Genomic DNA, 14114 nt, shown 5'->3' on the forward strand with positions numbered 1-14114 from the left:
TAAGTATAGTTTCAGCGTGATCCTGGTTAATTCCAGAAAACGGCGCTATGGAGCAAAAAACGTGAATTTTACTAAAATCGTTGGCGTTGCTCGCCTGGACACGCTACTATTTCCAAATCAAATGTATATACCGTAATTCCTCTAATAGTAACCGGTATTCAATTAAAAACCGGGTCTCTATTAATGACCGGGTGCGCTGTTGAGCTAAGCAATTATAAGCCGGCCTCCTAATACAAGCCGGGTTTCATGTATATTAGAGGAATTACGGTATTTCCCTCAACGGATTTACCATAGGCAATATATTTTGTTATTGTTGTTATATGCTGGCCTGGCTGTGCAGTAAATACCATATAATGGTATGGTGTTAATGTTTACCAAGAGAGTAAGCCTACCTCAGAATTGCATAAAACGAAGTTATTATTATTATTATTATACCAGTATTGTGATTGCACTATTTTACTTTATTTAACTTTTGACCACCTGTAATTGCACTGTTTACTACCGTATTTCATACAGTACTTGGTTTCAATAAATGAACCCAGTACATTTTACTGGGTTCAAACTGACACAAAATGTTGATTTATTCATTATGATCTGTTTGAAAATTAGAAATATAGGCCTCTCTCTTATACATGCCTCCTCCTAATACAAGCCTGGTATCCGCTACAGTTGAAAAAATACAAGCCGGGGTTACTATTAGAGGAATTACGGTAATAGGTATTATGTTTCATCATGAATGCATGGGGGGGGGGGGGGGGGGGGGGTCGTTTTTTGATGCTTTGATCGTCACCAACGGCATATGTTCTGGAGTACGTTACACATGGTCGTTGCGATCTATGTCAAATCATGGTTGGATCAAAGCAGGATTGATAGTCATATAGTCCTTACCTTCACTAGGAGGTACCCCAAAAAAAATATTCCAATTGTCTGATCGCGATTTCCAGTATTGGTGTCTATCGTGTCGCCAACATAATCCACCACAACACATGCATCGGGGGCATTGGATGCATTTCAATGTCATCAAGTGAACCACAAGACTCGCCTGACCAAAAAAACTGCGCCCGGAGTGAATTAAACGTAACACCGGGTGTGAAAAAAAGGTTTCGAAGGGTGGGCGATACTGCCACCTACCCGGATGCGGCCGGTATTGCACTCTAGCGATCTCAGAGTGGTTCCCTATGGTAACCCCGAGGTCCATGTGAGATAAATGAATAAAAATATAGAATAAAAGAAATAACGATAAAAACCCGACTATACTCGGGTCTGGCGCTGAACGGTTGGCGAGTTAACCCGACTTTCCTCGGGTCTGGCGCTGATTGAGTTAATGATTAGTTTTTACTGGATTTTTATTGAATCAGTTTGTATTTCTGTCATGAGGCTCAGTATTTATTTATTTAGTATATTCAGTATCTAATGGCTATAACCGAGACCTGAGTACTATATCTCGTGCTTCCATGTCAATGGAAAAAATGACAATAAACATAACTTTGACTTTGACTTTTGACTTTGATACATTCTCGACATACAGTACTATACATGTACATTCTCGACATAAAGTACTATACATTCTCGACATACAGTACCATACATTCTCGACATACAGTACTATGCATTCTCTACATACATTCAATATAGTTCAATGGCCTTATTAACATTTTAAGTATGTAGATGTTGTTTTATATGACAACGACAATATGTTTTAACGGCCAAAGGTATTTATGATCTATTGCTTTATATTTTTAGATGCGTTTCAAATTGTAGGCTCAAATTAGACATAGGCTCAGATTAGACAGCATTGCATACACCTATAATTCCCTTGAGGGGGATATTATTTATGGCTCATTTAAAGGTAGACTCAGTAGTCATCAAACAGTGACATATACACACACTTATTTCATCAGTCAACAGTATTTTTCTCGCAAACCCAAAAGAGTTTATCTTCGCAGTTTCCATCATTCCAGCCAAACGTGCTAGAAGGTTCACCAGCTCCCTGTTCAACACAGTTATTTTTCATATCTCCATTAGGCTCAGCGTTCCTCCAGTTACAGTACTTCTCCTCCGATAGAGTCGTCCCATCCACCCATCTCCAGGTCCCCTCAGCCGCGCTGTCCGACAGACCAATCCAACACTGTTCCTTGAGCTTCTTAATAAATTGTGATTCTCCTTCGTTGTTTATGATCACCAGATCTGCTCCGCTTGATAGACAGTCCTGCCTGCTCTCATCCCAGGTTCCCTTAACATGGGAGACGTGGTAGTAGCTGCCTTCAAACGTCCTCCAGCTGTTGAAACAGGACACGTTGTTGTGACGCAGCAGGGCCGACTTTTCAGCAAGTCTGTTGTACTGGATCCCCAAGCCTACGGTGCCGGCCAGTAGGAGAACACACAGCAGCCCCAGACACACTGAAGCAATTCGGAAGGGTCTCCTCGCCGGAGCAACGGGTTCCAGCTGCTGAGCCCCTGCTTCGGCCTGTGGTGTGATGGTCTCCCTCACCTCTTCATAAACCCTCAGGCTGTCCGCGGTGACGTAGATGTCCACGACCCTCTCCTCCCACTCTCCATGGTGGTCGTACCTCACTTTAGCGCTCATCGTGTCCGGTTTGGTACGAACGTCTTCAGTTCATCTAGTTTAGATGAGATGGTCTTCTTTCGGCTTCACCGTCCAGATTGGTCTCCTCTGTACTGTATTTGTACAGACTGCGGTAACTGGCTGGCAAATGTTATGGGAATGCTACTTTTAGGAAACTGTGTATGTTGTGTGACCAGCTTCTTCTTTTTTAGTCAGTATTTGTGTGTTGCCGGGGGGGGGGGGGGCACTGCAGCAAACTTGTGATACTGTTAAAGGGGAACTATTTTACTATTTCTTTCACTATTTGGGCACTTTTACACAATTCCTGTGAGTCTGTAAGTATTTTTTCCAAAAAAATGCATTGTTTTGTATTTCTAATCAAGTACTCAAAAACAGCATTTTTCTACCTCAAGATCTTAAGCCGTTTTGAGGCTGGGCTCCAACCACTGTGTGGCCTGGCGCCAACTGCCACATCAACTGCCACGTTATTATGCAGCTGAGAAATCTCTGACATCACAGATATGCACATTTTCAGATGACTCAGTTCAGTGAGGGTGAATATTGTGAGAGGAGAATTGGAAGAATGCGCCAATATGAGAATTAGAGACATAGATCCTATTAATATAAGTCCACATAGCTAGGAACTTGCAATGCTAAACACTGAAAAAGGCCATTTATAAGATAGTTCCCCTTTAAATAAACCACATGTACCTACTGTCTTATTTACTAGTTCACTGACGATAGAATAAATAGTTTGAAAACAAGAGAGAAATCAAAGAGAGAGGGAGGAGAATGGGAGAGAGGGGGGGAGTAGAGGAGTAGAGAGTGGAAAAGAGAGAGCAATAATGAAAGCGTGAGAGCAAGAGGGAGGGAGAAAATGTGAAAGGTGTAGGAGAGATGGTGTAATTGAATTGTAATTAAGTGTAATGAGATGCAGAGAGTAATATAATAGAGAATAGAGAGTATACTGTATAACAGAATAGAGAGTATAACAGAGATAATAGAGAGAGTATATTACAGAGAATAGAGAGTATATTGCAGAGAATAGAGAGTATATTACAGAGAATAGAGAGTATATTACAGAGAATAGAGTATATAACAGAGAATAGAGAGTATATAACAGAGAGAATAGAGAGTATATAACAGAGAATAGAGAGTATATTACAGAGAATATAGTATATAACAGATAATAGAGAGTATATAACAGAAATGGAGAGAGTATATAACAGAATAGAGAGAGTATATAACAGAGAATGGAGAGTATATAACAGAAATGGAGAGAGTATATAACAGAATAGAGAGAGTATATAACAATAGATAGGAGAACAGAGATGCAGAGAGAGTATATAACAAAATAGAGAGAGAAGAAGAGAAATGGAGAGTGAGAGAGAGACCCTGAGCATACATGCTTCAACTCCCAGTTTTTATTAATTTATTTCTTCACCACAGAATTCACCAGCACCTTGGACCTCTTAATGTATTTTCTTCTTTTTCTGCTTTCCACCCCCTGCCTCGCTTCCAAGAATGCAGGCTGCAGCTAAGCCACCGCAAAGGAGAGAAGCAAGGGCATGAAAAACCATAGCTAAATAATCCCATTTAAAGTCCCTATCTGGGATTTTCTTATTTTTAATATGGCGTATATACATTCCCCATATTCTCTAATAGTTTCATCTGTCAATGGACAATAAGCTTTACTGTAACTTAACTCGTTTTAAATCCGAAACTTGCATGGTTTCAGTGGAATGTTTGATGTGTGCCACTAGGAAGACAGCTTGACTAAATGTTTATTTCCTGTTGCGATGCTTAAATATGTATTTATTTCTTGTTTGTTTGTCGTGGACCTACCTGTTAATTTAGATTTGGATTACGGTGTGGTCCTTTAATTCTGAAATATTCCCTGGTGATTTCACTCTGACACACAGTGAACAGCTCTTGGTTGAATCGAGAGAGAGAGCGAGAGAGAGAGAGCGAGAGAGAGAGAGCGAGAGAGAGAGAGAGAGAGAGAGAGGGAGAGAGGGAGAGAGAGAGAGAGAGGGAGAGAGAGAGAGAGGGAGAGAGATAGAGAGAGAGAGAGAGAGATGCAGACAGACCTCAAGTTAGCAGGGAAATAAAGGCTTATGCTTTTGAAATGAGCCTTGAATGGATGCCCAGATAGGGGCTTAGAGAACTGGTATACGTCTGTTGGGCGCTGAAGGAGAGAGAGAGATGGGAGGAGAATAAAGGGTGTAAGAGGGAGGAGAGAGTGTGGGTGTTTAGTTGTGTGTTGGGAGGGGAGCAGTTTCGGTATAGTACTGGAGTTGCCATGGTTATGACAGGTACAGTCAGAGCCAGGGAGAAAAGAGAGCGAGTGGGTATATAACATGATAAAGGGAAGACAGAGGTTGAAGCGGAGACAGGAAATGAGGTAATCACAGTGAGGGGAGGAGGGAGGGGGGGGTCCAGTTAGTAGAGCGAGAAGGGGAGGATATGGGCGGCGAGTCTGTGACCACAGAGGTCAGCTTAAACGAAAGGGGCGAGTTCAGGATTTTGGAGATCTAATGCCCTAGCCTTATTGCCTACACACACTCAGACGATCCTATTGGTGAATTGAACACTGTGCTGTTCAGTATCTCTCCGCCATAGAGGTCACTTCCTGAGATGTTCCGATACCATTTTTTCCTTCCCGATCCGATTCCGATACCTAAGCTTTGGGTATCGGCCGATACCGATACTGGTCCGATACCAGTGCATACATTTAAAAAAATAAAAATAAAAAAAGATATATATATAAATTATACCTTTTTTAAAACAGATACGGTTTTAAATATACTGTTTTTAGTAATAACTAGAAAGTAATGCTATTTATTCAACAACAGGTGATTGTATAGATTAGTATTAGTATCATTAATCAATGAGTATGGTATGGGGCTGCGGCACTGCAGATATACCCTACTCCAATGATCCGCACGTTAGACGGTGTTGCACTCGCTACCCAGTCTGTTAGTAGCAGAGGCTCTGGCTAGTATTAACGTTGATGTTGTGATTTTCGATGCAAAATAAATATTCAACATTATCTTTTGAGACTCCGCCTCAGACTCTTATCCTTTGGCACTTGGAACTTGCTGTACTTTGCTTGCAGGTCTGCAGCCATTATGGCTGGATTATGAATAGCACCAACCTTAGCCACGGTACCGTTATCATGCTAAGCTAGCTGACCTAGCTCGTCTTCCCCGCATTGCCATTTGATAACGTTAGTCAGCTAACGCGGCTAGTCAGTAGCTACTTGACTTAAATACGATTCACCGTGGGTGCATTATTGTTGATAGACGGACAGTGTCAGGTCCTGGAGAAAGGACAGGCGATCATCTGATTTGATGTAAGTTACGTTAAAGCGGATGTTGTTCCAACTAGCTAGCTTTTCAGCTAATGCTATCATAACACCAGCAAGCAAAACACATCTCGTCCGAGCTCCCCGTCACACCGCACTGTCAGGGTCAATGGAATTTAAGAAAGTGTATCTGCTGTTAAAAAGACAAACAGCATCACACTTTAAAACACGTTCATTTTATAATCCTCACTCTCCGCAGGAGATAAATGACGTCATGGGATCGGAGGCTAGAATTTACGTGTACTCGCCGATACCGATACCAGCATTTTAGGCAGTATCGGTGGCATTTCCGATACTGGTATCGGTATCGGAACAACTTCCTGGTGCTCTGCAAGGAGGGTAAAATATAAGAGATGTCACTGTAATCGTATTGTGTCATTGTCCTGTGTCCTGTGATCCTGTGAAATTTGTCTGCATTTCCAATTCGATTTGGTCCCTTATCACTCCACCAGCTCAACCTGAGCATTAGGGGTGGGAATCGCCAGAGACGTCACGATACGATACTATCGCGATACTTGCGTCACGATACGATAGCATCGCGATACTAAATATATCGCGATACGCTGTACTGCGAAGTTTTTATTTTTTTATCACATTTTATTTATTACCTTTTTTCAACTGCAAAGTAAAACGTTGTCAACATGTTTTATCTAATAAAATAAAGTTTAGTCTGTTCATCTCAATTCAATAATTTTTATTGCAGAACATGGTATTTTCTCAAGCAGACAGATGTAAACACTGTAATCTGTGTTGCATGTACCTGACAAACTGAACTGTTTGTATTACAGTCATATTCCAACTTAACTGAATGCACATGTGTGCGTGTGTGTGGACTACTGTACTGTACAGGTATTGAAATGAACAATGCAACTTCCTTATACAAAAAAATATATATATATACGCAGACACGCACGCAGACAGATAGATTCCTTCCTTTATAGTTACAGTAGATTAGTTTTGTGGCTGCTAACAGGAGCTATAGTGTGTGATACACAGTATGGGTTGAACTGAGAGAGAAATGTACTGTTCCACGGTGACTTCTTCACAAGATCCATGGATCCAGGGGTATGAGAGAGGGGGGGGGGGGGGGGGTATGAGAGAAAGAGTGAGGGTATGAGAGAGCGAGAGAGAGAGGGGTATGAGAGAGAGGATGGATGATGTGAATCTAGTGATAGAAACCTGGTCATTGTGAAATCCCTCCTGCCGTCTCAGCAGTTTCTGCTCAAACTGCCACATCTAGACATTAACCCCCCCCCCCTTTTTCCTTTTCCTCTTCCTCCTCATCATGGGTGTGATTCATGGTAGGGATGGTGAGGACATGTCCCTACCGCTTTCCTGATGACCTGAACATTTTACCCACACCGCTAATTTGCATTGCATTATGCATTTAACCCCTTAACTCATTGAACGCCAAAAACGTAAATACTCGTTTACATAATAAAAAAAAATATATATATATATTATTATTATTATTATTCTAAACAGTCCGCTGGAACTTCTTGTGTGAGCTCTGTGTGAATTGGAATTGAAATGACAATCGAATCCCGATAGGTGGCAGTTAGGGATGGGTACCGAATTCGGTACTTTTGAGGTACCGAACCGAAACACGTCGGTAATACCGAGTATCGAATCAAGTGAGAAACCGAAAAAAAAATAAAAAATCTTTTTTTTTATTAATTTTTTTTTTTTTGCTTTTTTTTCTTTTTTTGCCTTTGCCTTTGTAATGTTCCCAGCGTCAGAAAACGATTCCGGGACCCCCCCCCCCCCCCATGCGCATATGCGCACAAAACACATCATATCTTGCGTTCCAGGAAACGGAACTGGATTATTTTGAAACGGGACGATTTTTAGCATGGGATAGTGCAGAAACGAAGGTATGTAGAACTAAACGCTTTTTTCCCTGTTGGAGTATACATATTTCCTTTCAAATGAGCCATACTATTGTCTCCATAGCTATAATATAGAATATACGATGGGTCTGCAAACATCGTGAAAATGGTCAAAAAACACTGACGCCAGATGGAAAAACAGCGTGGCAGGCAGAGTTAAGCCCAACTGCCCTTATTTGTCTCCAAATGTAGCCAAGAGTAAAGACCCTAACCCTATCAAAACAGCAGTCAAGGTGTATATTTTCAGCACTACGTTTGTTTACCAAATGACATGTCATAAGCTTGTGACTGCAACTTGTTCCTGTTCGCGGATGACTCAGCCCTGCTGGTCTCTGACAAGGACAAGTTACAGGTTGAAAAAGCCCTCAGCTCTGAACTCGGCAGAATCTGCACCTGACTCGCTGATAACAAACTATCATTACACCTGGGTAAAACAGAGTATTCTCTTTGGATCAAATAACAAACTCAGCAAGACCGACGGCTTCTCAGTTACAGTGGGTGACAATATTGTCACAAGGAAAGATGAAATTACATACCTGGGTTTCATCCTAGAGGCAAATCTTTCTTGTGACAAAATGGCAACCAATGTAATCAAAAAAGTCAACCAACGAACAAGATTCTTGTACCGGATCTCCTCTCTGGTAAACAAGAATACCCTGAAGAGGAGCAGGAGCACTCAAGGGTACTACGACTATGCTTGCACCTTATGGTACCAAAGCACCTCAAAGGCACTAAAAACAAGATTACAAACATCACAAAACAAACTGGTCAGACTACTGCTTGTACTTACTCCTAGAACCCACCTCACCCCTTCCCATTTTGACAACCTAGGATGGCTTAGAGTAGACGACAGAGTACAGCAACTTGCAATGGGCCTGGTCTACAAGATACACTACACCACTAAGGTACCCATGTACATGTCGAAATACTTCCCAAAGGTCAGTGCATACCACGACCACAACACCAGAGGGAGTTCCACAAATCATGTTCAACCCAGATTCGGCTCAAACAAGGGACTAAACACGTTTCGCAATTGGCACCTACGGGAGGCTGCAATTCGAAACTGACCCACTTAAATTTCCAACCTGATGTAAACAAGACGAAAGTCTTTCTGTGGTCTGCATCCCCTTAACAATTGTATGTATTAAGCCGTACTGTATTGTACCCATCTGTTAATAAAGTTTTCAATCAATCAATCACACACACTGTATAGCCTACATGCGTAATGAATGAACAGTATGCTTATATTATTCTAATGACTTGTTTTATTAGGAGATCGCAGATACTGTATGTGCTGCCCTATAGTAGTCATACTGTAGAATGCAAGTTTGGCATTCTAAAACTATCCATTGAATAAAGACCTGGTGCTGAAGGGGGATCAGCGCCCCCTGCTGCTGGTGTCCAATGTGTTAAAGGTCCCATATTTTGCTTTATTTTTCACAATTTGGGCAATTTTACACAATTCCTGTGAGTTTATGGAACACATTTGTAAGGTTTTTTTTCAATCAAATTCATTGTTATGTATTTTTAATCAAGTAGTTTTGGTGGACCACTTTCTGCCCTTCCAGACTCCAAGCTGTTTTTGGCTGGGCTCCGCCCATACTCGCAATGTGCTTTGATTGACAGTCACCCACCTGCACTAGCAGATACGAGAGAGAGAGCTCCCCCCCCCGAATCCCTCCCACCCATTCTAACCAGCCAAGCTGCTGTCTTCTCTGTGTGTATGACTCGGTTGGATAGCTAGCGGCCAGGGGCGTAGCTGGGGGGGGGGGGTAGCTTAGGATGATTCCAAGGGCCCAGCACTGGAGGGGGGCCCCAAAAACATTTTTTTTTTTTTTTTTTTTTTTGCTAGACATCACTCAGGTGTATTATTGATGCTCTCATTGATACTATGTTGTGTGTGTGTGTGTGTGTGTGTGTGTGTGTGTGTGTGTGTGTGTGTGTGTGTGTGTGTGTGTGTGTGTGTGTGTGTGTGTGTGTGTGAGATATATAGAGAGAGAGGGGGGGCTTTGGTAGACTATTGCATTGGTCCATTCATTGAAGATGAACGCAATGCGACATCCTTTACTAGGCTCACCCACCAACAGTGCAGGTGCTGAACTGCTGATCCGAATGTATAAACCATATTATGCGTTTTCATCAATAAAAAAATTGCCAAAAAAATGTCCGCTTACGCGCGCTCGCATTCACTGGGGGCCTACAAATACATTATTTCATGGGGCCCAGAATCTGGAGCTACACCCCTGCTAGCGGCTAACGTTACGTTAACGTTACGAGGGTGCATTGCAAAGCTTATTTAAAAACATTGTTTTCACTGCACATAGAAACAGCGCGGGGGGGAAAGCTGGGATTTATAAGCACTCTGGAGCTATGCTGTCGAACACTTTTGAGGAAGTTCTGAACAGCTGAAGGTCTCTGCTGTCTGCTGTCGAAACCGCTTCCACATTATTTCCACTCGCTCTGTTTTCAACATATCACAGTTGATTGTGGGCGGTCGGTGGCAGATCAGCGGCTATTCACGTCAGCGAGCGAGTCAATTCAGAATGGCTTGGTTCAGTGGGGGAGGTTCTTGTCTGAACTGAAGAAACGGGACTGGGTAGAGATTTCACATCTAGTCGGTGTTGGTACAACCCCACATTGCTAGAAAACAATGCAAACCACTGGAAAAGGCCATTTATAAGATAGGGGCCCTTTAAGAACACAACGCACACCAGTCTGTCCGACTTACGACTGCTCTTCAGCACTCCTAAATCCTGCTCTTAGCTAAGAGTGAATCCAGGAGAAGAGACCGTTTGTGAATCCCAAAATCGGCCCGAAATTGTCTTAAAGGAACACTCCAACATTTTGGGAAATTAGCTTATTTGCCATCTACCCTGGCGTTAGACAAGAAGATACATACTTTTTTCTTCTCTGTGCATGCAGTACGAGTAGGAAGACGTTGGGAACTAGGCTAATGGAGGAACCTACTTCCAGTGACTGACGCTAAGCTAGGCTAACAGTGTGCGTCTTCCTACTCCTACTGCATGCACAGAGAATAAAAAGGTATGTATCTTCTTGTCTAACTCCAGGGTAGATGGTAAATAAGTATTCCTTTAAGTGGAGCTACGACAAAATTTGTTCTGATCTTTTGTCATAAGTCCGTTGGTGAATGAGACCCATTGAGCTGTGTGTGTGTGTGTGTGTGTGTGTGTGTGTGTGTGTGTGTGTGCGTGTTCGTGTTTGTGTTCCATCAGGTGAGACCGAGCTGGATGCAGTGTGTGAGGCCTGCCTGCCCTACCTGAGCTGTAGGCAACCAATCAAACTGCAGGAGGCCTGTCTCAGGTAATTGTATTAAAGATAATACTATTAACATTTTAAGGAGTCATCTGAGAACTTTTGTAGGTGGCACCCACTCCAGTTATGGCAGAAGAAACCCGCCTTACCAATCAAATACCTTTTATGTTACCAGAACCGGAAGTGACCGTAACACTAACCTACTGTATCTCCTGGTTGAAACTAAAGTGATACATTAACAATACTAAATTGTACATATTGGCACTTTGCAGTGGGGGTACATTAATTGATGGTTGATTATAGTTGATTATGGTGGTGCTGTTAACATTGGCTGTCACCTTTATGGACTGATGGTTGTCATGTACATCATTAGCAAACAATTAATAGATGAATTGGTTGGCTGTTGATTGATGCGTATCAATGTATTGATTCATATTGATTGATGTGCCCTCACTGTTGCCTTGTAAACCTGATTTTGCTGCTATTGCGATTACTGTTGTTTTGGGGTTTTCATTTTTTATTATTCTATTTTTATTATGGAATTGTACTGTATCACTATTGTTGAAAATAAAATAAATATTGAAATGGATATTTTACATATGACAACAGATTGGTGTAAAAAAATAAATAATAATAATAATAATAATAATAATAAAATAATAATAATAATAATAAAATAATAATAATAATAATAATAATAATAATAATAATAATAATAATAATAATAATAATAATAATAATAATAATAATAATAATAATAATAATAATAATAATAATAATAATAATAATAATGCAAGTACATTATATGTTTGTACATCTTCTGGCCGCCTCAGACCCACTCCTATCTGAGCTCCAAAGGGTCATCAATGAGAAGCCGGCTATTCTCGGTCCTTGCTCCACAATGGTGGAACGAACTTCCCACCACAATTAGGGCAGCTGAAACCCTCCCAATTTTCCATTGTCAACTAAAAACACACTTCTTCTATCAATATCTGAAATGAAATAATAATTATAATAATACTAACCTTTGTACTGTCTTTTACTAGTATGCACTCTGGTACTAAGGAATCTTGCCTATATTATTACCTACTATGCTAATATGCACTCAAATCTGTAGCACTCAAGTTCGACACTGTTTGATGAACAGTGTTACTTGCCCTTAGCTGCCAGAGTTGTACCCTTCCTGCTGACTTGTTGTACAGAACTTGAGTTGGATAAAAGCGTCAGCTAAATGACCAAATCTAAATGTTTTTTTATCACGCTAGTTTCAACTTGGAAGTAAAGGTAGAAACAGATTTCACCCATGGAACGAAATTGGCCAGAAATAGCTAATTGATTCCCCCCCCCCCCCCCCCCCCCCCCTTTCCCACAGTGTGTTCCGGCATCTGATCCAAGTGGACCCAGATGCCCTCTGGTTTACGCTCAGTGAGCTTCACTGTCCCCACTCCTACAGCCCTCCACATGCCAACCTACCACCTGTACGGCTCGGCGGCATCGGTCGACCCAGGGACGAGTTCACGGATAACATCCTAAAACTTTTGGAGGAGGAACTTCTTTGAAACCCCACGATAAACTGTCAGGGAGCCAAACGGGACAATGAACGGATGAACATGATGCTGTGGAAGGACCAATTAAATGTAGAGCTGATTGAGCTGTGGACACCGAGTGGGCAGTCCGCTGAGGACCTGATTGACATTATGGTCAAGACAAGCCACAGATTGATACAAGTCTTCAAAACACACAACCACAATAGCAGCCTCAGTACTTAACACATCCTGCGCCAAAAACGTTGTACAACGTGTTTCAAGTTCATGCTAATTCTGCCAATCCACGGCGTACGACGTTATTGAGATCATATTTCATTTTTTCGCCATGTTATTCATATTTCCCTCACGGAGCCTGGTCTGATGCAGTGTGAGCCGGCACAACTCTGCAACGCTTCAATACTGCCCCCTGGTGGATGATCGGCGAGTTGCCAAACCGGAAATGGCCGAGTCGATCTCGGTGCGTCTCCGAAATGCGTCCGGCCACTCGCATATTGTTGCGGGACTGTAGACACACGTCCTGTGTAGCGATCGCTGCCATAACGCAATAATCGATACGATTTGGCCGTGTATTATGATTATACAAACCGGAAATGGATTTAGGCGATCGCCGTCAAATAAGTGGGATCTTTTTCCTCCAGTCTCATCGTGGAACGGTAAGAGGACGCTGACGTTACTTTCAGCCTGTTTGTTTATTATTATCCATGCAAACTGCTCTGATCAATATATCACCCATACTACATAAAGCATTTAACGACGATCACGGAATTATAAACGACCCCCCCCCCTCCGTTCATCCGCGCATGATCAGTCATAATGTTTAGGATCATGTACAGTTGAAATTTTTAATATAGCGTGGATCGGCAACAAACGGCATTTGATCATCTATATATGCGTTTATGCCTATATCTCACGTTCTAGGAATTACTGCAGAAAACGATAAAAACATATTTATATTCTAGACGGTATTTTCGTATGAATGTATGCATGAAAAAGTCAAACGTTCCTACATCCTGAACGATGGATAATTGATGTTGAATGGGCCATAGTAATGTCAATTACTAGCAATACAATTTAAAAAGTTATAGCCCTGCAAAGAAGGTGAACATCTCCATAGACTTACAGTGCTGGCAGAGAATGGTATAAGATGCTCAAATTGCGTGGCAGGGAATGTGTTAACGGTGCTATAGATAACATTTGTATGTGGAGTAATGATAAAAAAAATATTGAAATAAAATGATACATCCACAGAGCTTTTAGAAAGGTGCAGAATAAAATGATTGCTTTTCTCCCAAAAATGATTGATTAATGAATTTATCATTGAAAAAATATGTGCGGGTCCAAAATGAATGATGTTGTTTACATGTTTTTTTGTTTGTTTTTTTGTTCTACCTTTATTTACTCAGGGTAGGTTCGCTGAGCACGGGTGCTCTTTTTCAGCAACGCCCTGCTTCCCATTCACCATAAATCCTCTA

The 14114-nt window shown here is 41.6% G+C and overlaps 1 protein-coding gene across 1 annotated transcript in view; it reads left to right on the forward strand.

The window, feature by feature from the left end:
* Positions 1–13853, forward strand: part of tti1 (TELO2 interacting protein 1) — a 57367-nt gene extending 43514 nt beyond the window's left edge. Inside the window, 2 exon segments of the mRNA XM_084333848.1 lie at positions 11056–11143; positions 12468–13853. Coding sequence (XP_084189974.1) covers positions 11056–11143; positions 12468–12654 — 275 coding nt within the window. The 3' untranslated portion in view covers positions 12655–13853.
* Positions 13854–14114: the final 261 nt, after the last annotated feature.

Source organism: Notolepis coatsorum, assembly GCF_963971535.1.
Source record: "Notolepis coatsorum genome assembly, chromosome: 17".
Classification (NCBI taxonomy): domain Eukaryota; kingdom Metazoa; phylum Chordata; class Actinopteri; order Aulopiformes; family Paralepididae; genus Notolepis; species Notolepis coatsorum.